General features: G+C 45.4%; 1 protein-coding gene across 6 annotated transcripts in view; it reads right to left on the bottom strand.

Annotated features, from left to right (window-relative positions):
- Positions 1-26253, bottom strand: part of PAK5 (p21 (RAC1) activated kinase 5) — a 121119-nt gene that overhangs the window by 54281 nt on the left and 40585 nt on the right. For 2 of the 6 annotated variants that reach the window (XM_053380642.1, XM_053380648.1), the window contains exons 3-4: positions 10256-10417; positions 2314-2395 (exon numbers count right to left, since the gene is read on the bottom strand). The exons of 2 other annotated variants lie outside the window; for them this stretch is intronic. In XM_053380642.1, coding sequence (XP_053236617.1) covers positions 2314-2395; positions 10256-10306 — 133 coding nt within the window. In that variant the 5' untranslated portion in view covers positions 10307-10417. The remainder of the gene's footprint in view (positions 1-2313; positions 2396-10255; positions 10418-26253) is intronic. 2 more of the 6 variants (XM_053380643.1, XM_053380644.1) reach the window with 1 other exon arrangement.

Here is a 26253-nt window from a genome sequence, read left to right as displayed (position 1 = left end):
AAAACTTCCCTGAACAGGGCTGCCTTCAGATGTTTTCTAAAAGTCAGATAGTTGTTTATTTCCTTGACATCTGGTGGGAGGGCGTTCCACAGGGCGGGGGCCACTACCGAGAAGGCCCTCTGTCTGGTTCCCTGTAACCTCACTTCTCGCACGGAGGGAACCGCCAGAAGGCCCTCGGAGCTGGACCTCGGTGTCCGGGCTGAACGATGAATGGTTTTCTAATAGCCATTACAATGGACTTCACCCTTGAGCATTGTAGTTCACTGAGCGATTGGCTCATGCAGTGTATTGGAATGGAGCTCTGCTCATCCTGATTTGTTCCACGTCATTCAGTAGGCCAAAGCTGACTCAGGTGTATGTGAAAGCAGCTTAAGCAACTCAGCAGTGTGATCAGTCATTTTCTATCTAGGAGATAAACTGTTCTGAAGGTTGTATCCAACCAACAGTGTCGCTCCGCTGAAAGTGACTGAAAGTCAGTGGAATGGAGAGGGAAGCAATTTTGGGGGATTCACCCTCCACCTACAGTCCCTGCCCCCCAGTCTGCCCTGAAGGGTCCCACAAGCCTTCCAAGTTCTGTTGATGGAATTCATACCATCAGCTGACTGACACCATACAACCCTGAAAAAAGTAGAGCCAGGTAAAAACCAATGGTACCGGTTGTGTTAATGCATTGCAATTTGTCTTTGGCTCACAGCAATAATAAGGGGGAAAGAACCCAAATTTAAACTGAATTTCGCCTTCCAGCACTCTATAAACCTGTCACTGCTTAATTAACTGTAATAGGTGATATTATTTCTGTACAATATTGTAAATTGCACTGTATTTCACAAGTAATATGGTGCACACCCATAACTTAATACTATTACATCTGAAATAGACTGATTTACTTGCCAGTTTAAATAAGTCTGTTGTATTTTACAGCAATGTCGTGCATGCTGGGATAACAGCAGTAAGAAATCTTTAAAAGTGAAAGGGGATAGTACATAGCTGCAGGGTTATATGTCAATGTGTTCACACAGGTAAAACATGACTTAAATATAGACCTTTCAGTTTCAAGGCTTAAACATTTTTCAGTATGTTCCTTACTTCTGAAAACACACCCACACCAACCACTTTGTTCACTGTTTTACTTGAGATTCTGATATAAGGGGAAATTTCCTATGCATGCCACATGGTGTTGGTAGAGTAGGGGAGCGGGTGGCGTTGTGGTCTAAACCACTGAGCCTCTTGGGCTTGCTGATCAGAAGGTCAGTGGTTCGAATCTGCATGATGGGGTGAGCTCCTGTTGCTCTGTCCCAGCTCCTGCCAACCTAGCATTTCGAAAGCACACTAGTACAAGTAGATAAATAGGTACCGCTGTGGCAGGAAGGTAAACAGCATTTCCATACGCTCTGGTTTCCATCATGGTGTCCCATTGTGCCAGAAGCGGTTTAGTCATGCTGGCCACATGACCCAGAAAGCTGTCTGCGGACAAACGCCGGCTCCCTCGGCCTGAAAGCGAGATGAGCGGTGCAACCCCATAGTCGCCTTTGACTGGACTTAACTGTCCAGGGGTCTTTTACATTTTACCTTTTTTAGGGGTGGGAGAATCTGTCAATTTTGGGTTATCATTTCCCCCATCTTAAGTTCAGCTCTCCATATTACCACATCAGTTTGTGATGATGATGATTTTAAAAGTCCTCAGGAAAACTAATCTGCATTTTAGCGAACATCTCTCCTAATACACATTTTGTATGTACTGCAGCCTAATATACACCTTATTGCTAAGCAGTTTCCTGAGATAAAATGCATTTTTGCATGTAGTGTTCACTAGTGTGCATGCATTTTAAAGCACATTTTACCCCAGTAGGTGCTTTCAACTTGGCTGGAGAACTGCGTCACAAAATTCAGAAAACTGCACATTTCCACAAATTGCTAGCTAGGGATGGTGGGAGTTGTAGTTCAAAAACAGCTAGAGGCCCAAGTTTGGAAAACCCTGCCTTAGCACAAAGACAAATGCCTCCTTTGGTTTAGATGCATACAGCACCTCAAATATGTGATGGTTTTGGTGAGGACCAGAAAGGACAATCCATCTCTTTCCATGTTCATGTGCATACATGAAGACCCTCTGCAAATGGCTATAGTGCATCCTGTTTTGAGTTTGGTTGATGTTCCCAGCTATGCTCCAAATGTCTTCTGAGTTGGCCATTCCCGCCCCACAGCCACCACCGTTACTGAAATCTATGCACTAATACAGCAAGAAGAAAACATTGAAACGGTTCCAAGCCATCTGGGCTTTGCCATTGTCAATGTTTCTTCCAAAGCACACAATACCTTGTTTATTGTCGAAAATGCCTTCACTGGTCACACCACAGCACAGCAGGGTTTCTCGGGAAGGTTGGCCCATGAGAAACATCTAATAGAGATGCATAATGAAATAAATAAAACTAAATAAAATAAAAAACACACACACACCATCAAAGACAATGTGGGCTTGTACAGAAATAGTAAACGCTGGCAAAGGGTAACTAGAGAAACACTGTTGTCATTTGAGGAACAATGTTCCACCGCCTCCCGCACAATGAAAGCCACTTTTGTATTTCCTATTTTCATGCATCAGCTGACATTACAGAGCCTCTAAAACAGCACTCGCTGGGAAAAAGTGAGCCCTGTATTAGCTTCCTGGCTGACAGCCAGTGAAGAGTCAGGTGCTGCTCACAATAGTACTCTGGTTTCCAATTCCCCACATGCTGTGTGCCTCCTGGCTCTCTTTTTCTCCCAGTAGTCATTTGTCCCACTATGTGACACAAATCTACACCAGTGGTGCAACTGACTAGCCAAGGCAGGAGGAAAAGCATGCCAATGGTATCCAGTAAACATGAAACCACCACTCCGGGGGAATCACACCAGCAGTCATGGAGGAAGGGGCTTCAGTACCTGGGGCGGTGGGGGTGTGGCACGTCGCACGTACAAGAGTCCCAAGGGGTGGGCGCCTACCCATGCAAGTCGTCGTCCCAATTGGGTAGGTGCCTGGCCATGTGAGCATCATTCCAATGGGGCAGCGCCTGCCCGAGCGTCCCAAGGGAGAGGCGGCCGCCCGCGGCGATGTCACGCCCCCAGGCTGGCACCCACGCCCCCTTCCTCCGCCACTGCACACCAATAGGCCTTGTTCTCACTAATGTGTCCAACCCATATCTGGGCGTGGACCACTTCAGACTGTAGGCGGGGACTTGGGTCATTTCCAGACTTCCAATGTTTTTCTGCAGGGCTTCAAGTTGTGACTGATACCTCTTGGGACTTGCAGGCAGAGGGCCTTCTTGGTAGTGGCACCCGCCCTGTGGAACGCCCTCCCATCAGATGTCAAGGAAATAGACTTTTAGAAGACATCTGAAGGCAGCCCTGTTTAGTTAAGCTTTTAATGTTTGATGTTTTATTGTGTTTTTAATTTTCTGTTGGGAGCTGCCCAGAGTGGCTGGGGAAACCCAGCCAGATGGGTGGGGTATAAGTAATATATTATTATTATTATTATTATTATTATTATTATTATTATTAGGCAGAGGGAAGGGAGGTCAACAGTAGGCTGAGGCAGAGCCAATGACAGGCAGACCCAACCAATTCTAGCTCTTCCCCCATTCTTCTCCTCACTGAGTTCAATCATGGTAGCTCTGAGACTAAGAAGGAGGACGCTGACATTCAATGCCACCTTCTGGGCCAGATGGAACATGAAAGCAAGCAGCTGGGTGGAGCATTGGATTTGCCCTAATGGACTAGCCTATATGACTATAAAAGTTGTTTAGCACAAATAAAGTGGATTACAATCAGGGCCATCTTTAGCAGATGTGGCGCTGGGGTGCAAATATCAGCCCAGCACCCCCAAATTACCATGGATAGTGTGTAGGGGGGGGAGGGAATCTGTGCACTGCCAGCCATCGGGGGCGCAACTCTCTTCCATGCCACTGTGGGAGAGCAATCCCCACAGAGGCTTGGGAAGGAAGCTGCATGCATGCCAGCCATATAGTAGGCGCGACACGGCTTCCATCCTAAGCCTCTGCAAGGATCGCTCTCCTCCCACGGAGACTTGGGAGGCTAGCTGCACGCCCGCCAGCCATATGATTGGTGGGGTGCAGCTGGCGGGCATGCAGGGAAAGGGGAGGCCACCGGCAAATCCGTGTAGCTCCCCCACTCACTGGGGTGCCTGTGAGAGACTGGTGCCCTGGTGCGACGCACCACTAAGCCCTATGGGAAAGATGGTTCTGATTACAATCCTCTGCTGCCACCATATAAGTAAATCAGGATAAATTCAAGATGAATGCTAGTTGCAAATCAGAATGAATGCTCAGGAAAGACCAGAACCCTCCCTCTGTGTAAGCTTTGCAATAATAATAATAATAATAATAATAATAATAATAATAATAATAATAATATTTATACCCCACCCGGCTGGCTGGGTTTCCCCAGCCACTCTGGGCAGCTTCCAGCAAAATATTAAAATACAATAATTCATCAAATATTAAAAGTTTCCCTAAACAGGGCTGCCTTCAGATGTCTTCTAAAAGTCAGATAGTTGTTTATTTCTTTGACATCTGGTGGGAGGGCATTCCACAGGTCAAGTGCCACTACCGAGAAAGCCCTCTGTCTGGTTCCCTGTAACTTTGCTTCTTGCAGTGAGGGAACCTCCAGAAGGCCCTCGGAGCTGGACCTTAGTGTCTGCAAAAGCAAATCAGGATGGATGCTCAATAAACTGGAGGAGCATTACTGAATTCTCTTCCATATAGTTTTCCGCAACACCACACACAGAGAGAAAACTAGCATGTCAGGACAAAGGTTAAACTAGAAACGCCCCCCTGATATCTCATTTTCTGTGTGCAGAGAAGCTTTGGCATGAAAGAACATTCAATCAGCTGAGCTCTCACCTCCATGCCTGGGAGCTGTAGTTTGCTATGAGTGCTGGGAATATTAGGATATTCCTACAATTCCCAGAGTTCCCTGGGAAGAGGAACTGATCATTAAGCCAGTTTAATTCTGTGGTGTGAGTGTGTCCACAGTCTCTGGTCCAACGCAGACTCACAAAATAGCACGCATCTCTTTTTGAAAAGGCTATCCCCAGAACAAAGTCTCTACACAGTGTTGTGTCCAGCATAACAAAATACAGTTGCTGAGCCAGTTAAGTAAATTACCATTTTCCTCTGGTCTGTATTAGAAGAGGAAATGTTGTCAATGATACTGACGTGTCAAGGACAGAGATGGTGGTGATTTATCAGGGGAGAAAGATGGGTGAGAGGAGTAATGAATACATGTTTGCAGTTGCCTAAGGGAAAAATCTGAACCAAAAGTCTGAAATTTATTTCTACATTAATGAAATGTATTAGCATTAATTGAGCCTTTCTCTAATTGGAACGAAGATCTTATAGTTGCAGCAGAAGTGTGAAATCAATTTGCCCCGCATTCAAGCTGTTAAAAAAAAGTCTTGAAAATTTACTCAGACTGCATCTTCTCTATTAATGATGCCCAGCTGATGAAAATTGGCAGAGCACCACTGAAATCACTGGTGTTATATCAGCAGAGGACCCTGATGCTGTGTTCTGGATAATTTACAAAATTGCAGCCGAAAGGTTCGCACAATGCTGTTTGGTTTCAATGGTCCTCTAACACCAAGCCAAGATGTTCATCTTGCAAAATGTCCAGTATGCTCAGCTGCATCTCTCCTAGAGTGCCAATCGTAATTAAGCACTATTTCTTAAATATCCAAGAAATGAATGCTGCCTGTAATTATAGAGTGATGCTAGCAAAGAATATGTGGATCAAGGGGCAGAAGAAGTATAAAAATCATCTGGATCTGGCATCATCCTATGTACACAACAGTCTCCATAATCCTGATTGCAGTATACTATGAGCAATGCAGTCGGTGCCGCCTGCAACATTTCAAGGATTCAAGTCACGTCGAAGTGAGACAAAATACCATGGGGTTTTTTTATAGAAACACAGTGAGCAGAGCAAATTCCCATTTCTTTGGTCAGTGGGACTTTCCACAAGGCAGCACAGAATGTTCTGAAGCATACAGCAAGGTTCATGGAGGCATCTCTCAATCAGGTCTTTCCAGAAGTCATAGGGCAAATCTGTACCGTACATGTAAAGCACGTGCAAAGAATCCTGGGAAGTGTAGTTTTTCCTCAAGTGAGATTTCTAACAACCTTACAAGCTACAGTTTCCCAGGATTTGCCGGGAGAAGCCATGTGCTTTACATGTGCTTCAAATCTATGGTGTGAACCTGCCCATATTGATGCAGCCAATTCAACGTTTTGTGCTGCATGGTGCACAGCTTAAACAATGCAATTGAATTAGTCTTCTAGGATGGCCCATGCTGGTGTGTGTGCCTCTGCCAATCCCACTCCTAAAACACACACACACACACAATTGTGTATGGAGCAAAATTAGAAAACTGTCACACTGGTGCTTCCAGACTCTCTCTATTTTTGGGTGCAATTCAATCCCGCAAACCAACAAATCCAAGCTGTGCAATTAAAGTTGATTGGGAGGTCTTGTGCAACATACCCACTTCCCCTAAATATTGGTCTTTCTGTGATAAGGAAAGTGTTACGGAAATGCACTGGGAAGTGTGGTGCAACTTGTATCTTGCACGACTCATCCAATCTTCCTGCATACAAATCAGAACACATGCTCCTTAAATAGCCAGTGGTCATCTAACCATTCTGTAAAGCAACTCAGGATGATAGCTCAACAAACAGGTTGTTTGGAAGTGCCTGTTATCTCTTCTACAAACGAACTGCCTTGCAAATTTAGTTGCTTTGCTAAACATAGTTTGCATGTTTTCCCAGACCAGCATCTATTTTGCATTTTTTTAAAAACAAAACAGTTGCAGCTTTGTCTTGTGTAAAATTATCACAGTGAGTGATCTAGTAATATAAGCCTCCCAGGAATCCTTTAAGTTAAAGGTTAAAAAAAAAAAAGGTAAAGGACCCCTGGGCGGTGAGGTCCAGTCAAAGGCCACTATGGGGTTGCAGTGCTCAGCTCTCTTTCAGGCCGTGGGAGCTGGCGTTTGTCCACAGACAGCTTTCCGGGTCATGTGGCCAGCATGACTAAACCACTTCTGGCACAACAGGATACTGTGACGGAAGCCAGAGCACAAGGAAATGCCATTTACCTTCCCGCCACAGCGGTGCCTATTTATCTACTTGCACTGGTGTGCTTTCGAACTGCTAGGTTGGCAGGAGCTGGGACAGAGCAACGGGAGCTCACTCTGTTGTGTGGATTCGAACCGCCGACCTTCCGATCAGCAAGCCCAAGAGGCTCAGTGGTTTAGACCACAGCGCCACCCATGTCCCAGGGATGATAGGAGTTGTAGTCCAACACCCTTTGGATGGCACTATGTTAGCTATCCCTGTTGACTTGGAGCAGCATTCAAACATTCTGATTGGCAAGCCCAAGAGTTTCAGTCATTTAGACCACAGCACCACCCACATCCCTAATCCTTTAAGAGCATATGTCTAACCTGGAGGAGAGAAGATATGATAGTCATATTCAAATATCTAATGGATTGTCACATGGAAGTTGGAGGAAGCTTGTTTTCTCCTGCTCCAGAGGACAGGACCCAAACCAATGTGTTCAGGTTTCAAGAAGAAGAAGAAGAAGAAGAGTTTGGATTTGATATCCCGCTTTATCACTACCCAAAGGAGTCTCAAAGTGGCTAACATTCTCCTTTCCCTTCCTCCCTCCCCCACAACAAACACTCTGTGAGGTGAGTGGGGCTGAGAGACTTCAGAGAAGTGTGACTGGCCCAAGGTCACCCAGCAGCTGCATGTGGAGGAGAGGAGATGCGAACCTGGTTCCCCAGATTACGAGACTACTGATCTTAACCACTACACCACACTGGCTCTCTCAAGAAAGGGGATTCCAACTAATCATCCGGGAGACCTTTCTGACAGTAAGAGCTGTTTGGCAGTAGAACGGACTCCCCTGGGAGGTTGTGGACACTCCTTCCTTGGAGGCTTTTAAGCAGAGGTTGGACGGCCGTTTGTCAGGGATGCGTCAGCTGAGATTTGAGTATTGCAGGAGGTTAATTGAACTAGATGACAGCAGGGTCCCTTGCAACTCTACAATTCTATGACACACTTGCAACAGGGAAAGTTACCTATGTTGCAGGAATTTATATATAGGTTGTTTTTTTTTGGGGGGGGGGTTGCGCCTCCAGTAGATATCATGCACATACAGCCCACTTCCAAAATTGCTGCACAATACAAAATGTATCAGTTCACTGATGTGTGTGTGTGTGTGTGTGTGTGTGTGTGTGTGTGTGTGTACTGGCTCACTGGGAAAACTTCAGAAATCCATATAGACATGTGAGCCCAGCTACTCAGCAGCCCCTCTGCCTAATTCCTGGCCTCCTGATACCTGAGTGCCAGGCAGGTAGCCATTCCAGTAATAACAAACCCAGATGAAGACAAAAGGGTGTGATTAACTTGGCTGGGAAACAGGGAAATGTAAATTTCTCTTTTGTTACACTTGATGGGTGTTTGGTGGAGGGCAAGGGGAACCATGGGGCAGGGTCCAGGATGCTCAGACTACTGCCACCAGACCTCCCCTTTCATGATGTATTAGTGATGTAGTTGGGGGGGTGTAACATGGGGATTAGCAGCTAATAAAAGTTTGGGTTCTCTTTTATTCAGGGCTTCCATCTTGCGCTTGCTGATCACAAGGTTGGCGGTTCGAATCCCCGCAACGGGGTGAGTTCCTGTTGCTCTGTCCCAACTTCTGCCAACCTAGCAGTTCGAAAGCACACCAGTCCAAGTAGATAAATAGGTACTGCTGTGGCAAAAGGTAAATGGCATTTCCGTGCACTCTGGTTTCCGTCATGGTGTTCTATTGTGGCAGAAGCGGTTTAGTCATGCTGGCCACATGACCCAGAAAGCTGTCTGTGGATGAACGCCGGCTCCCTTGGCCTGAAGTGAGATGAGTGCCACACCCCATAGTCACCTTTGACTGGACTTAACCGTCCGGGGTCATTTACCTATTTACCTATGCAATGCAGTCAATCTACTCCAGTTCCTATCAGCCCTAGCCAGCATGACCAAAGATCAAGGAAGATGGGATTTGTCGTCCAACAAAATCAGGAGGACCACAGCTTATTCATCTATTTTCTGCTCTTTCCCACCCAAATGTTTCTTCCATCCTGAGTGCTATGCAAATAACTTGTTTCAGCTTGTGGCAGGTGGGAGTCCTGTCGCGACAGACTTCAATAAAAACCAAGCCTACTGGCTGCTGTTTTGCTCTTCTATTCCTGGCTGGTGTCCTTGTTCTTTTGTCCAAGGGAGCCCTCAGATTTCTCCGTTAACACCTGTAAGCCTTTCAGGAATTATTCTAGACTACAGTCTTAAAGAGGACAAAGAAAGCAGCTGGCCACAACCTTTACTTTTTACTATCTGGGAAGCCTTGCTTGTTAAGCAGGAGGAAAGCCTGATGTCCCCTGCTGAAGCAAAAAATAAAATAAAAAATGCAAGACCAGCTCTCACTTGCCTTAACGTAGCAAGCACACCAGACCCTTGAATACTGCTGAATCTGAGAAATTAATTAATCTACAGACAAGACATCATAGAATCATAGAATCATAGAGTTGGAAGAGACCACAAGGGCCATCGAGTCCAACCCCCTGCCAAGCAGGAAACACCATCACAGCACTCCTGACAAGCCTCTGCTTAAAGACCTCCAAAGAAGGAGACTCCACCACACTCCTTGGCAGCAAATTCCACTGTCGAACAGCTCTTACTGTCAGGAAGTTCTTCCTAATGTTTAGGTGGAATCTTCTTTCTTGTAGTTTGGAACCATTGCTCCGTGTCCGCTTCTCTGGAGCAGCAGAAAACAACCTTTCTCCCTCCTCTATGTGACATCCTTTTATATATTTGAACATGGCTATCATATCACCCCTTAACCTCCTCTTCTCCAGGCTAAACATGCCCAGTTCCCTTAGCCGTTCCTCATAAGGCATCGTTTCCAGGCCTTTGACCATTTTGGTTGCCCTCCTCTGGACACGTTTGTCAGTGTCCTTCTTGAACTGTGGTGCCCAGAACTGGACACAGTACTCCAGGTGAGGTCTGACTAGAGCAGAATACAGTGGCACTATTACTTCCCTTGATCTAGATGCTATACTCCTATTGATGCAGCCCAGAATTGCATTGGCTTTTTTAGCTGCCGCAAGCCAAATGCAAGCCAATACGGATTTGTGCATAAGAACTGCTGATTTTTGTTTGTTTGTTTCACTCACCTCCCAAAGAGCAACAGCATCCAAGCACAGAACAATCTGGGGGGCAACCATTTCTGAACATCTCTTGCTTCCAAGTATTCTCTCTGTGGCCTCTGCTCAATACACCAGATGAGTGCTACAGGCTCTAATTTTCCTCCCCTTCATCTGCTTTAAGGTTGCTGACTGCTCAGCATGAGATAAGCGCAGAACAATGATACAAACTTGCCTAGTCCCTGCTGCAAATATTGTCCTTCGTTGGAGTTGAGAGTTCTTGATGTCAAAGCATTTTGCACTAAATGTTCACTGGTAGCTGATGAATCTAGGTCCTGGTTTCAGCTACCAGTGAACATTTAGTGTCAAATGGGATCTAGGCAGTGTAACCTTTGGCATTAAAGTTTATTGTATTTAGGAATGGCAAAACTTAATTGGGGGGGGACTACATACAAAGGACGCGGGTGGCGCTGTGGGTAAAAGCCTCAGCGCCTAGGGCTTGCCGATCGAAAGGTCGGCGGTACGAATCCCCGCGGCGGGGTGAGCTCTCGTTGCTCGGTCCCTGCTCCTGCCAACCTAGCAGTTCGAAAGCACATCAAAGTGCAAGTAGATAAATAGGTACCGCTCCGGCAGGAAGGTAAACAGCGTTTCTGTGCGCTGTTCTGGTTCACCAGAAGCAGCTTAGTCATGCTGGCCACATGACCCGGAAGCTGTACGCCGGCTCCCTTGGCCAATAAAGCGAGATGAGTGCCGCAACCGCAGAGTCAGTCACGACTGGACCTAATGGTCAGGGATCCCTTTACTTTTACCTAGATTAGCTATCTGATAAGAGGTGCCTCACTATGTCTAATGGTGAATGAGATGTAATGAAACCGGTCTCTATTATATAAATTCATGCCTCCTGCAATTTAGCCTTTCCAAGCTTCATTTTATCTTCAAAGGTATGCCTACATATATTAACTAGTCAGAAGAATCTCCTGAGTTTCTAATTGTGCACACTTATTTCATTGTATTTTGAAGCTCTATATCATGGGTAGGCACACTAAGGCCCAGGGGCCGGATCCAGCCCAATCGCCTTCTAAATCCGGCCCATGGTCCAGGAATCAGCATGTTTTTACATGAGTAGAATGTGTTCTTTTATTTAAAATGCATCTCTGGGTTATTTGTGGGGCCTGTCTGGTGTTTTTACATGAGTAGATTGTGTGCTTTTAGTTAAAATGCATCTCTGGGTTATTTATGGGGCATAGGAATTCATTATTTCCTCCCCTTCAAAATATAATCCAGCCCCCCACAAGGTCTGAGGGACAGTGGACCACCCCCTGCTGAAAAAGTTTGCTGACCCCTGGTCTATATTCTGTCTGCTAAAGTGTGTTCTCCTTGATGGAGAGCACGTGTTGCGGTGGGGGCCACCAGGACACTCCAAAGTTGTGGGGCGGGCTAATTGACCACTGATGCGATTGGGCTTCTTTTGTTGTTGGGAAGAAGTTAATGTTGCCATTTGTTGATTGACAGCCAGAAATGCTAAAACTCCTTGCATGAGGCTAGAGCTTCCTCTTTTCGCCCATGCATCGGATTGCCCGCCCCCCCTATATTTAGGGTTGTTCGCTTTGACCTTGCTATGCCTGTCATGGGGTCGTCTGCCATTGGGGCAGGGGCCCGGTAGGAATTTTGTCCATCTGGCTGATTGGCTGGGGCCATTTGGTGTTTGCCTACTGCATAGCAAATCGTCACAACTTGTAAGGTTGCGGTTAGGCACTGGTTTATGGTTTGGTTGGTGGAGGGGCATGGATTGGCTGTGCCTGCCCCTCTAATGCTGCTGCTGCAAGGGATTCCATTAAAGGAATCAGAGGCTAACTATTGCTTGTCCACTCTGTCAAGGGGGCTCGGGCCACTGCAAGAGCTCCTGGCTGCATTTGGGGAGGGCTGTGGGCAGGTTCCCTGCTCCGTCGCTACCCCCAAGTGTATTCCCCTTTTCTGACTTTCGCAGGCGTGCGGAATGTCAGTCTGTCCCCCACGGTGGGGGCAGATAGTCACAACCAATGCCTAAGCAACCACTCACATGTTTGTATTTTAATAAAGTTGTGGCCAAAATTATGCCAAAAACCTTAAACAAAAAATTTGGTGTGATTTGTGAGTTATTGGGATGGCCCCGGTTGACCTCGACACGCAAAACATTTTTCGTCTTTCTCATTGATGAGATCAGCAACAAAGCCCACACTTGCTTTTGGCTCCAACTGACCATGAAAAGGTTAACGCAGCTGCAGCAAAGGCACATCTAATAGAAAATCGGGGCACATTGAATGTGAGCAGCATTAGTATAACTGTTCCTCACTGTTACACAGCAGCTCCCATCAATCCACAACTATCTCTTTCTGTACTCTGATGAGCTGCTATTTGCCCTTGAGAGTATCTCAACTTTTTATTCATTCAGACTGTTACTCTTACAAACAAATAGAAAAGATACTCCACCGTACAAATATTGTATAGAAGGGCAAACACTGAAGCAACTATCTACCAGAAGGGCTCATTCACACTTATGCTTGCCCTGCACTGCTTAGCTCTAAATTGAGTGAACATCAATCCAGAAAAAAAACACCAAATTGTCATTTGCTCCAATTGAGGTTTTCTCCAGGGGAAAGCTACAGGACATGAAGAAGGGCGGATAAGCCCCAAGTCTCGCTAAAGAATAAACAAAATGTTTGGCATCCATTAGCAGCCATGTGTCCTAGTACCTGGGGCTCTCAACATTCAAAGGAGGACCTCAAGAAAGATGTTGAAGTGCTGAGGGCTCTACTCAACAGAGAATCCTTCCTTGCTTTCTCCTACCCCTTCTCTGCTGCAGGATGTGGCCCTGCCATTGTCTTATGATTTAGGTTATCTCCATTTCTCATTTTCCAATCTTAATTTCAGTTCTCCACATTTCCACATTGAAATACACTCAGAGTCGATAGTGGATTTCATGCTCTTTATGCAGCTCATAGTGGTGAGGAGGAATGGAAGTTCCCCCAGAAGGTCTGCTTTATATACATTATTTACACAATGGGCCCCACGTGATTGGCTAATTCCGGGATTCTCCTGTAGGCCAGTCAGGTTGTGGATTCACTTCCACCTGGAGCTGGATTGGGTGGCTCCTGTGGACGAATCAGACTGCTGCATGCTGAATCCTATTGTTCTAGGACCAATCAGACTGCTGCCTTTTGGATCCTATTCAACTCAGTACATAACACACATCAATTAGCAATTTATTTATATAAAAAGAAACCCTCTCTCTGTTTTTGCTTTTATTTATATCAGTTTCTTTTATCTTCCTGTATTATCTTCCTGTATTATGGGGGGGGGGAAAGCTTTTTTAAAATAGAAATGGTCATGGAAATTCGAATGTCAGTGCGAATTTATCCTAATATACACGTGTTTGTAAGTAGAGACATCACCTTGCCAACAAAGGTCCGTATAGTTAAAGCTATGGTTTTCCCAGTAGTGATGTATGGAAGTGAGAGCTGGACCATAAAGAAGGCTGACCGCCGAAGAATTGATGCTTTTGAATTATGGTGCTGGAGGAGACTCTTGAGAGTCCCATGGACTTCAAGAAGAACAAACCTCTCAATTCTTAAGGAAATCAGCCCTGAGTGCTCACTGGAAGGACAGATTGTGAAGCTGAGGCTCCAATACATTGGCCACCTCATGAGAAGAGAAGACTCCCTGGAAAAGACCCTGATGTTGGGAAAGACTGAGGGCAGAAGGAGAAGGGGACGGCAGAGGACGAGATGGTTGGATAGTGTTCTTGAAGCTACCAGTATGAGTTTGACCAAACTGCGGGAGGCAGTGGAAGACAGAAGTGCCTGGCGTGCTCTGGTCATGGGGTCAGGAAGAGTTGGACACGACTAAACGACTAAACAACAACAACAACACATGTGTTTGTATGGACTTTTTTTTGCAGAGCATATTTTAGGTGTCAGGAAGAAGCAAAAACTTTCCTCCCCCACTGGCCCTTGACTTGACTCTGATATTTGCAACGTCTTTTAGTGGGGCAGGATCTGTAAGACCTGTCTTTTATCTGTACAAATATATTTTAGGCTTTTATTGGTTACATTTGTTATAATTGGTTTTAGCATTTTTACTGGCTTTGTAAGTCATTTTGGATTGCTTTTGTGAGGAAAGCAACTAATAAATATATTAAACAAATACATACAGAAATAGGTCCTTTGTACTCAATAGGACTTACTTCTAAGTAGACCTGTGCAGGATTCTGCTGTTAGCCTTCCTTTCAACAGATCATTCAGTAGTCCAGTGATATGTCATTTTATGTGCCATGCTTTTGGTGCATCAAAACTGTACTGATGTAAAGTTCTGACAATGCCAGCTCTGATTTTTCCAATTATTCCTTGCACGAGTGTTCCATCATTCTATATATAAATATATTAATTAGATGCTTATACATTGCTCATGTTGCAAATATTTGCATCTTCAGTTCCCGTGAGCTTTCATGTTTCACTCTTTGCACTCCTCCCATTTGGAAAATGCCTTTAAATATTCATTCTTGCCACCATTTCTCAGACAATATGCACTTTAGCTTTCAATGCAGTGCTATGCTGAAGGATGCTACTATTAAAAGCTTGGGAGAACATGCAGCAATTTGCTTTGAAATATTGCAAAGGAGCTTATCATGGTGAACAACTACCTACCTGAAGAATGAACCCTGAAAGATGCTAAAGAATTGCCCTCTTTTGTCTTCTTCTAAGACAAAGACTCTGTAATTTATAGCATTGTATGGTTTTTATAGTTTTATTAAGCCAGTAGGATATCAGTCACTATGTGCATACAAGGGAGACAAAGGAAAGTTATTTGCATAGCACTCAGGATGGAAGAAACATTTGGGTGGGAAAGAGCAGAAAATAGATGAATAAGTTGTGGTCCTCCTGATTTTGTTGGACGACAAATCCCATATTCCTTGATCTTTGGTCATGCTGGCTAGGGCTGATAGGAACTGGAGTAGATTGACTGCATTGCATAGGTAAATAGGTAAATGACCTCGGACGGTTAAGTCCAGTCAAAGGTGACTATGGGGTGTGGCACTCATCTCACTTCAGGCCAAGGGAGCCGGCGTTCATCCACAGACAGCTTTCTGGGTCATGTGGCCAGCATGACTAAACCGCTTCTGCCACAATGGAACACCATGACGGAAACCAGAGTGCACGGAAATGCCGTTTACCTTTTGCCACAGCAGTACCTATTTATCTACTTGGACTGGTGTGCTTTCGAACTGCTAGGTTGGCAGAAGTTGGGACAGAGCAACAGGAACTCACCCCGTTGCGGGGATCCGAACCGCCAACCTTGTGATCAGCAAGCGCAAGAGGCTCAGAGGTTTAGACCACAGTGCCACCTGCTCCCTTGCATCATGTAGGTGAACAAACTGTTTGAGAGTGTAGGCCTGATCTGAAAGTACCCTTAAAACTGGTAAATGTGCACACAACTGGGTTGTTTTTTGGTTTGTTTTACTTGGTTTGCCATTTTGAAACATCTTGCAAGGCTTCCAGTATCAGCAGCTGAATGTTTAATTCCCTGTTTCAATTTAATTAAATCTTTCAGTCAATTGTTGGCAGACTCTGCAGGGGAGAGGTATTAAGAGACCCCGAACTACTAATTGCAACATCTCACTTTCCGTGGCAGTTCTCTAGCAGACCACATTGCCAGGCTGTCAACCACAAAGAGGCAAATATTCTGTGTTTTCACAGTGCATGTCTTCTCTAAGCAGATGCTCCCCGGACCCGGCAGCTGAGAAGCAAACTCTTTAAACAGTAAGCACTTACGCAACCCACTGAATCCTGGCAACTATGCAGAAAGATAAGGAATGGGAGGAGGTGCTCTGGAGGAGCTAGAGAGGTTTTGACAGCAAGCTCTCCTCGCCAGCTGCAGCTCTGCCTGTACTATATGGAAGGCTATATATTCTCAAATTTTGGCCCCAAAATAGTGATTTCTGGAGGACAGAAATACCACCCCCTGCAAAAACAACAACCCACTTGTGGATATTCTCCAAGATCTATTTATTTACATTCTGCCCTGTCTCTCTCCCCACCCCCACCCCTGATAGTGCTGCTTCAATGCTATTTTTCTCTTTGGCTACTGTTTGTTTCACCTTCCTGGATTCATCATGGGGGTTTGTACCATGTTGTCTCATTCCTGCCTTACCTCAAGCTGTTTTACACAAGCCAGTCCTGGCAGTGTGGGACTTTCAGAATGTCAAAATATCAGAAGCCTTGGCTGGGCTGGGATATCCTTGTTGGTAGGAAACCTCTTTAGGATGATGAGGTGACCATATATGAGGGTGCAAGCAAATTCTTGCAACTTGTGCCTGCTTAATTGTGGTGTGTTCTGTGAAATGGTAAATGTATTTTTCGCTCCATAGGGCGCACCGGACCATAGGGCGCACCTAGTTTTTAGGGGGGGGGAATAAAGAAAATATATTATTCCCCCCCACAGCCCGCTCGCTGTCTTGACTTCCTCTTTAGCCAGCTGGGAGAGGCTGCGCGCGGCTTTGTTTTTAGCCGTGGAGCTGGCGTGGGGGAGCTTCCCCCGACCCCAGCCCCCAGAACAGGTCCTCGCCGCCACTCCCGGAGCTTGCAGGGCTGGGGACAGGGGAAGCCCGAGCTTCCCCCGACCCCAGCCCCCAGAACAGGTCCAGGAGCGGCGGCAAGATTGCGTGCAACCTCGCCACTGCTCCCAGAGCTTGCGGGGCAGGGAGCAGGGGTAGCCCGAGCTTCCCCCGACCCCAGGCCCCAGAACAGGCTGCTATCCGCAAGCCTTCAGAGCCCCGCGGGAACTCCTGCCGTGCTCTGAAGGCTTGCGGATAGCTGCCTGAAGCCCGGGGAGCACAGCAGGAATTGGCGCTGCGCTCCCTGGGCTTCAGGCTGCAGGCTGCTATCCGCAAGCCTTGGGAGCCTGGCGGGAACTCCCACCGCACTCAGAAGGCTTGCGGATAGCCGTCTGAAGCCTGGAGAGCGAGAGGGGTCGGTGTGCACTGACCCCTCTCGCTCTCCAGGCTTCAGCGAAAGCCTGCATTCGCTCCATAGGACACACACACATTTCCCCTTCATTTTTGGAGGGGGGAAAGTGCGTCCTATAGAGCAAAAAATAAGGTATGCACGCACTTCTCCATAGCAATATACGAAGAGCCACAGGTTCCTTACTCCGTTCTGAAAATAGAGTACTAAAAACATAATAAGCACCTCTGCTGGGTGAGGCCACTGGCCCATATAGTCCCCCATCCTGTTCTCACATTGGCCAACCAGATGTCTTCAGGAAACCAGCACAGGAGCTCCCTTCTCCCCTCTCGTGGTTTCCAACAACTGGTACTTGGAAGTACTTCCATATGTGGAGCAGCACATGGGTGGGTATGTCTGTGCTATGTACCCAATCAGATTTGGCTCTGTGATGCCACCACTTAATGCAAATGAAGCCATTGAAAGTGGCAATGTGTTCTTTCTTACAGAAGAAAAAAACATCTGAGAACTAGTTCAACAGCAGTCCTAGTTCTGGCACAAGTGTTTCATAGCCCCTTGCTAGTCTTACTTTTATGACGCGGGTGGCGCTGTGGTCTAAACCACTGAGCCTCTTGGGCTTGCCAATCAGAAGGTCAGCGGTTCGAATCCCCGTGATGGGGTGAGCTCCTGTTGCTCTCTCCCAGCTCCTGCCAACCTAGCAGCTTGAAAGCACACCAGTGCAAGTAGATAAGTAGGTACTGCTGTGGCGGGAAGGTAAACAGTGTTTCTGTGCGCTCCGGTTTCTGTCACGGTGTTCCGTTGCACCAAAAGCGGTTTAGTCATGCTGGCCACATGACTGTCTATGAACAAATGCCGGCTCCCTTGGCCTGAAAGCAAGATGAGCACCGCAACCCCATAGTCACCTTTGATTGAAGTTAACCATCCAGGGATCCTTTACCTTTTTACCTTTTCCTGAGAGTGAACCTGCAGCTGATTGTCTGCAGCAGTAACATGCCACTGCTTTTAGGGTGCGTGTACATGTTTCTCCTTTCCACCCTAATGGCAGGTTGTCCCTGAACTGGTAATCATTTCAGGGCCATAGTCAGAGGCCTTACATACACTCAAGTTCTTCCGATCAGTAAGTGTTGGAGTTTTGAGCATGCACACAGGAATAGCCATTCTACAACTATTAAATTTATTCAATGCCTAGTATTCTAGAGTACTGACCATGTGGGATTATGGAGAACCTGATTATGGTGACAAATGTTTGTTTTGCAGCTAATCACTGTCATCCTGAGCTGGACATGGACTCTGCACCATCATCTCTATCTGCCATATCTTTCTTCAAAACAGAGATGACAAACTGACAGTCAGAGAGAAGTGGGTTGGAACAGGCACCTCCCAAACCATGCCCACCAACCCACACAAGATGCTTGTTCACATGCCACACAACAGAAAATATTGATGGTCCATTCAAGTTCTTTCACAAAAAAAGTCTGATTTCTTACAGTAGAAAAAAACGATGGGTTTTTGAATACAGTGGTACCTTGGTTCTCAAAAGCCTTGGTACTCAAACTTGGTACTCAAACTTTGGTTCCCAAACGCTTAAAACCCAGAAGTAAGTGTTCCAGTTTTCAAACATTTATCAGAAGCTGAACATCTGATGCAGCTGTCAGCTATTGTTTGTGGGGCGCCTGCACCAAACAGAAGCTGCGCCTTGGTTTTCAAACATTTTGAAAGTCAAACAAACTTCCGGAACTGATTAAGTTTGGCGCTTTTGTTTTTGCTATTTATTTTGCGTCTTTATTTTTGAGGCTTTTTGGGTTAATTTGTTTTTGTGACTGTGTGGAACCCACTTCAGCTACTGATTGATTGATTGATTGATTGATTGTGTGACTGTGGAAATGGATAAAAGCCCCCCATCCAAACAATGACTATCATCAGTGCAGGTAAGGAAAAAAAAATCTGATTTTAATTTTTATCATCTACAATACTGTCTTATCTATTTTATAGTACAGTACATTGATTATTGCTTTCATTTTATGGATCAATGGTCTCATTAGATAGTAAATTTCATGTTAAATTGCTGTTTTAGGAGATGTTTTTAAAAGTCTGGAACGGATTAATCCATTTTGCATTACTTTCTATGGGAAAGCGCGCCTTGGTTTTGGAATGCTTTGGTTTTTGAATGGACTTCCGGAATGGATTAAGTTTGAGAACCAAGGTACCACTGCACATTATTCCGGAATACTAGCTGAATGGTGCTGACGTTGCATGACAATGCGTCAGAAAATCTGTTTTGCTATAAGTGGAAATTTTGGGAAGGCAGAGAGAGAGAGAGAGAGAGAGAGAGAGAGAGAGAGAGAGAGAGAGAGAAATATATGAAAGCAATGTAAATGGACAGGTGCACATTGTCATAAGTGGTGCAGAAAAATCATCAAAAGAAGGAGTTGTTGTTCAACCCTTCTGAAGATGTTCATCAAAGCCAGCGAGTCATTTTGGCTCAGCAACAGTTAATACCACCTATTTTTAAAATAGTGAGCAAAATGAGTTCATTCATCATGTGCTGTGTAGGTGTGCATTGTGATTCCTAAAACCCTCTCCCCGCCCCCAAACTACCTGGGATGTCAAGCTGCCCCCTTTCTCAAGAATTATATCAGCTTTATAAACCTTGTTCTCACCATCAAAAGCTATGTTCTAGCACACACTTTCTGTAAATGTATATTCAGATGTATTGAGACAAGTCATTTGCCCTAAGATGTACCTAAGCTGCAATCTTATTCACACTTACCTGGGAGTCTGTCCCATCAATTTTGGTGGGACTTGCTTCTGCATAGACATAGGACTGTGCCGCTAAACTAACAATAAGATTAAATCTAGGGGGCAAATGTAAGCCTGAGATTAGAAAGATAAAAATTTCCCATTTTCATTTTTCACTTTCTTGGCTGAGATATAATCTATTTCCTTCACAGAAATATATTGGGTGTCCTTGAATCATAAACAATATTATATAATTGTCTGCATTTGACAATCTCTGATCAGAAAAGCCTCGCTCCAACCTTGCAATTGAGTCAGAGCTTGCTCTCCTGATAGGGCATTTAGAGGAATGGTTATGAAACACGCCTGCACCAAGCCAGTTTTCTGATGGAGCGCAGATGTAATTTCCTGAACAGCCAATTTCGGGGGCTTCAGACACAGAAATGCGTTTGATACCCCTGGACAAAACAGAGAGGTATTGAAAAGTAGATATTAAAGCACTTGTGTGTGTGTTTTTTAAAAAAAACATTTGGTTTTGATTTGATTTCTCAGGTGCCGGTTTTCATTTGCTGTTTTACAAGCTGGGAATATTGTTACTAAAGCCCATGTTAATGAATTGCCAAAAAGTGAATTGCTTCACTTTCTATCCATGGTAAACTGGAGATGTCAGATGCTACCATTTGGAACAAAGGAGTCAAAAAGTCAAAGCTATTTCCTTGTTCTTTTGACTGATGTATTGACTGCCCTGAGAAATACAGCCTCTTAGACAAGAAGAGTGATATGTGACACAAGGCTAATAGGAAAGGCAGGAACAAAGAGTTTTCCTCCTCGTCTGCAACTTATCAGCTGGTTCGATTCAGCTGCAATATGCTGGGGTATTTGGGTTTTGGTGTTTTTCCCCCCACTCAGAAAAGCCCTAGAGCTTCTCCATGGTTAGTGTGGCACCCTGCCTCTTAAAAAAGAGTGCTCCCAGCAAATACTCCAGCAATTAATTCTGCTATAGAAGGGCGCAGGATTATGTCTTGCTTGAAAAGCCAGTAAACTCAACAGAGAGAAAGAGAACATCCTATATTGCCTCTGTAAGTTAGACGTTTAGTCATTGTGTATGGTGGTATATTGATGGGACGTGGGCAGCGCTGTGGGTTAAACCACAGAGCCTAGGACTTGCTGATCAGAAGCTCGGCAGTTCGAATCCCCGCGACGGGGTGAGCTCCCGTTGCTCGGTCCCTGCTCCTGCCAACCTAGCAGTTCGAAAGCACATCAAAGTGCAAGTAGATAAATACCGTATTTTTTGCTCCATAAGACGCACCTTTTTCCTCTTAAAATCTAAGGGGAAATGTCTGTGGATCTTATGGAGCGGATGTGTGGTCCATGGGGCTGGGGAGGGGGACCCGGGCTTCCCCCGCCAGCCCCGACCTGCTCTTTGAGGCTGGCAGTGGGGAAAAGCAGCGCTTCCTCCCACTGCCAACCCCACAATCTCACAGAGCAGCGGGAAGGCTGCGTGCCTTTCGGCTGCTCCCTGACCTGCTCTTTGAGGCTGGTGGTGGAGGAAAGCAGAACTCCCACTGCACTCCAGAGGCTTTGGGTTGCCTTCACTGAAGGTGACTGAATGCACCTTGAATGCACTGAACGCACCTTGTTTTAGAGGGGGAGAACAAGGGGGGAAATCTCCCCCTCTCTGTGCAGCGCCTCCTGCCACTTCGCTGAAGGGGCGCTGCGCAGAGAGGGGGAGATTTTTTTTTCTTGTTCTCCCCCTCTAAAACAAGGTGCGTCCTATGGTCAGGTGCATCCTATGGAGCTAAAAATACGGTAGGTGCCGCAATGGCGGTAAGGTAAACAGCGTTGCTCTGCGTTGCTCTGGTTCGCCAGAAGTGGCTTAGTCATGCTGGCCACATGACCTGGAAGCTGTACGCCGGCTCCCTCGGCCAGTAAAGCGAGATGAGCACCGCAACCCCAGAGTCAGCCATGACTGGACCTAATGTTCAGGGGTCCCTTTACCTTTTACCTTTATGGTGGTATATCAGTGAGAAATGAAGTGCTTTTCCCCCCTTGGGGCACTCAAGGGCACGCAGTACCAGCACCTTTTTCCCCTCCCCCGAAGAAAGGAGGAGGTATGGAGGAGTTGCTAAGCCTTTCCCCCTGACCATAGGGTCACTGTTGTTTACTGGGAGGGAGAGGGCAGGGTGGCAGAGAGGACAACGTCATGCAAAGTCACAGCTTCTTAGGCAAAAAGAGTCTTATGTGACACAAAGCTAAGAGGAAAGGCAAAACAAAGTGTTTTCCTAATTGTCTGCACTTTACCAGCCGGTTCAGTTCAATTGGAATAATCACAATTTCATAGCTGATTCAGAATTTGAACCCTGCACTCTTCATGTCCTAGTCCGACACTTTAACCACTACACCACACTGGGTCACAGTGTAGCCCTTCCAGTTTTACGATTCTGTATTTTAAACTAACTTCTCTTATAGAAATGTATTTATATTTTCTCTCTAATCATTTGCATTACTGTTGATCTAGTCCATAATTTTAGTAGGCCTTGACAGACATAGCGAGAGTTCTGCCGCAACAGGATGTATTCTCTGAAATGCTGAGCCAAAAGGTTCTCCAGGTTCAATTATTGTCTCAAAAACAGTAATTTTAGGAGGTACAAACCTGCCCAGAAAAAATACCTTAGCCCTACATTTTTTGAAGCTGCCTTTGATTCCCTTCTGTTTTCCACCTTGGCTGTTGCTTTGGCAGCATTTTTTTGGTTTCAGTTCTCCTTGAGTACCAGATGCATTCGATGTCAGGGTATCAAAGCACTACATAGCCAATCAGATTTAGCTCCATGCTGCTCTAAGGGCAAATCCAGTCCATTTAACATGAGAGCAACACTTCCTGCACATCTTGTGGTCGATCCTATCAGGGAAGACTCAAAGAATTCAAAAAGATACTTGGCTCTTCCCAATGAACCTTAGGGGTGTGTGGAATAACCAAAAAGAACATTCTGGAATGGCCTTTTCCAAAGCTTGTCGATCCCCATGATTTTCACTTCACCTTCCCTCAGTTTCTCACCAAGTTTGGTCATTTAAGAGCCAAAGTATGACATAGTTAGATGCTAGCAGTTGTTGCTGTAGTTTCTTTTAAAGTTAGCGGACACAGAAAGTGGAGCTAGTTGGATCAGGACTAAGGCATAGGGGGTGGGGCACTTTAACCAATTACCCTGGCCATGATGTCAATCAAAAATTCCCACCCCATGTTAGCAATGAGAAGAAAGCTCCCATAGGCTCTGAAGGTAGCATTTCCCCTCCCATTGTGAACAGCAAGCATGGAGAACCCAATTCTTTTTTTTTTTATTAAATATTTATTGGCATTTTCAAGAAACACACAACAAACAAAAACAAGAAATAAACAAAAGAAAAAAACACAAAAATACATAATATTCAAAACTAAACAAAAAACAATAGAAAAAACACATAAAGTTTCTGATACTTATTATTCTTAACCTTATTTCTCAGACCTCCTCGCACCTCCCCTTCCTGTATTCCAATTTAAATTGTCAGTTCAGCAAGTCCTTAACTTATTTCTTTACCTTAACTAAACATTTGTTCTAACATACTATCGTTTTACTTTACTTCTTTTTTCCATTTCCTCAATTTATTTTTGACAGCCTTATTTTCAATTAATTTAAAAAGAAAAAACCAATTTTACCTTATTAAAATCACACATCAATACTTATACCTCATTAATTATTCTTAAACCTTTTTCCTAAAGTCGACCAAAATTTCCCTTCCACGATTTACCCAGTTTCCTTACCACTAACAAAATATAAAAAGCAAATTATCCTTATGTACCCTTTGGATTCCCAACCTCCACCCACCCTTTTCCCGGTTCCAGTCCCCAACCAATATCCATCAGTCTTTATGTTATTTATTTAGCCTGGAGATCTCACGTCCGAGGCCCTTATATCTCTCTCAGTTCCTTTCTGCCGGTCTCTTTGATAGTCCTTGATGTTAAGCCCCAAGTCTCGGAGGGGCTCCGGCCCAACAGAGTCCATGTTGCTTCCAGCCAGTCCTCCATACTTAAAAGCAAAGCCTATGGGGTGCTCCAACTCTTGTTTCAAATTTCTTTCAGATCCAGATGTCCCCAAAGCTCCAGCTTTCACCTTCAACAAATTTGTAATCCTCAGGTCTTCAGATCTCCTCCAAAGGGGATCTCTCCATTTTCCAGACTCCCATTCAGACCAGGCTTTCCACATCCAATTTTTATTGTCCTTTTTTATCATCATGTCAGGCCTCATATTGTAACTCTCCTTTGACTCCTGCAAATCTCCTGCTCCTCCTTCATTTTCTTCAACAATAACATATTGCTCCATCGTATCTACACTTTCAGTTTCATTTATTTGTTCAGTTGAATAGGCTTCCTGTTTCAAGTCCTTATCAGGCTCAAAACTGTTGTTTACTGTCCAGTGTAGTAGTGATACCTCTGTAGACAAAGCATTGTATTCATCTTGCAAGTTTCTCAAGAGAACGAGTGCTCTGTCCAATTCTGCTTGGATTTTACATACTCCAGCCATTTTTGTGATGTAGTGTCCCTATTACCCCTCTAGGGGGATTTTAGTTCCTTAATGTTCCTTTCAGCTCAAAACCAAAAGTCCAGTTATTTTGTATCAGCCCTCCTTATTTTCAACAAGTTATACCAAATAAACCAGCAAAAACAGCAGAAACAATGTTCTCTTTTTCCAGCTGACAACTAGCTAACAGCTCACTTGACAGCTGTCAAAATCTTCAATGCAACAGGCTTTCTCATAGGACGTTCCCGGGTCTCGGGGGGGGGGTGAAATTTCAGCTCCCAAAATTCTTTTTATCCTCCAGTAAGTCTTCTTATAGTGTCAAAACCGTGAAGTCAGGATCTTTCGTTAAAAAACAAGAAACAGATTCTCTCGACCTTAGCTGCCCAGTCCTTTGCTTTAAATTGTTTACAAAGAGGGGGGGGTGGACTTCCTTTTTAGCCCCTTCCCGCTCGTTCCAAATCCAAAATTAAAGGTTTTTTAAGGTTCCAATCTCCGTATTACTCACGGGTTTATGTTTTAGAGTCCAATCGGTCTTGGAAGAAGTTGGCGCTCTCTGTCAATGGCTTGTGGCTTCACTCCGTAGGCGAGGGAGTACTCTCAGCACCACGCCTCACCCTGCCTCCGTTCCGAAGCCTTTAAAAAGGCTCCGTCGCGGATTGGGGGGGCGCAAATGGTGCCCGCCGAGTCTCTGTGTTCACAGGCATCCGCGCCTGTGATTTTAAGGGTCTCCGCTTCGCCGCAGCGGCCAGACCCAGACGCTACGGAGCCGATTCCCTCCGGAGCTCGGAGGGAATCCGCCATTAAACAAAGGCGCCAACCCGGAAGTCCCATGGAGAACCCAATTCTAATGGGGACCCAATCCAGCTCTGCTGCTTGCACTAGTTATTAACGAAATGGGGGTGGAACCAGCTATACAAAACCATAATATGGAATAAATGTCATGTCTAGTTTGGCCCCAAGTCATTGCGATGCGGGTGGCGCTGTGGTCTAAACCACTGAGCCTCTAGGGCTTGCCGATCAGAAGGTCGGCAGTTTGAATCCCCTTGACGGGGTGAGATCCTGTTGCTCTGTCCCAGCTTCTGCCAACCTAGCAGTTTGAAAGCACTCCAGTGCAAGTAGATAAATAGGTACCACTGCGGCGGGAAGGTAAACAGTGTTTCCATGCACTCTGGTTTCTGTCACAGTGTCCCATTGCACCAGAAGCAGTTTAGTTATGCTGGCCACATGACCCAGAAAGCTGTCTGTGGACAAATGCCTGCTCCCTCGGCCTGAAAGCGAGATGAGTACCGCAACCCCATAGTTGCTTTTGACTGGATTTAACCGTCCAGGGGTCCTTTACCATTGAGGAATGCAGACAAAAACAAGAAAACATTGGAATGAAATAATAATTTAAAGAATCTAATCTTGCAGCACCTGTAAACGTACCTGCAGCAATGTAAGCAATAGATGCAGAAGTGCTTCTGGCAAATTTAATCAAGCCCTCTCTCCCGCTCTGATCAGGATGATTACGGCACAGCCCAGAGCCATCTCTCTGCTGCCTTTTGACACTGATTGACAGGTGCACAGTGGGAGGTTTGAAGCCCTGATTATCTCTTTTCTTTCATCTGCTCTCTCAGAGAAAGACCTGATTATGGGAGTGCTGTACTGCTCCCCCGGCTGCATCAAACTATTTCCTTCAAGAACAATGAAAGAAAGGATTGCGGCTGGGGACTCATCCAGACAAATAGAAAGCAGCAGTATA

This window comes from Podarcis raffonei, chromosome 3, assembly GCF_027172205.1.
Source record: "Podarcis raffonei isolate rPodRaf1 chromosome 3, rPodRaf1.pri, whole genome shotgun sequence".
Taxonomy (NCBI): domain Eukaryota; kingdom Metazoa; phylum Chordata; class Lepidosauria; order Squamata; family Lacertidae; genus Podarcis; species Podarcis raffonei.
Note: the sequence above shows the minus strand (reverse complement) of the source record. Positions and strands in the feature narration are given on the sequence as shown.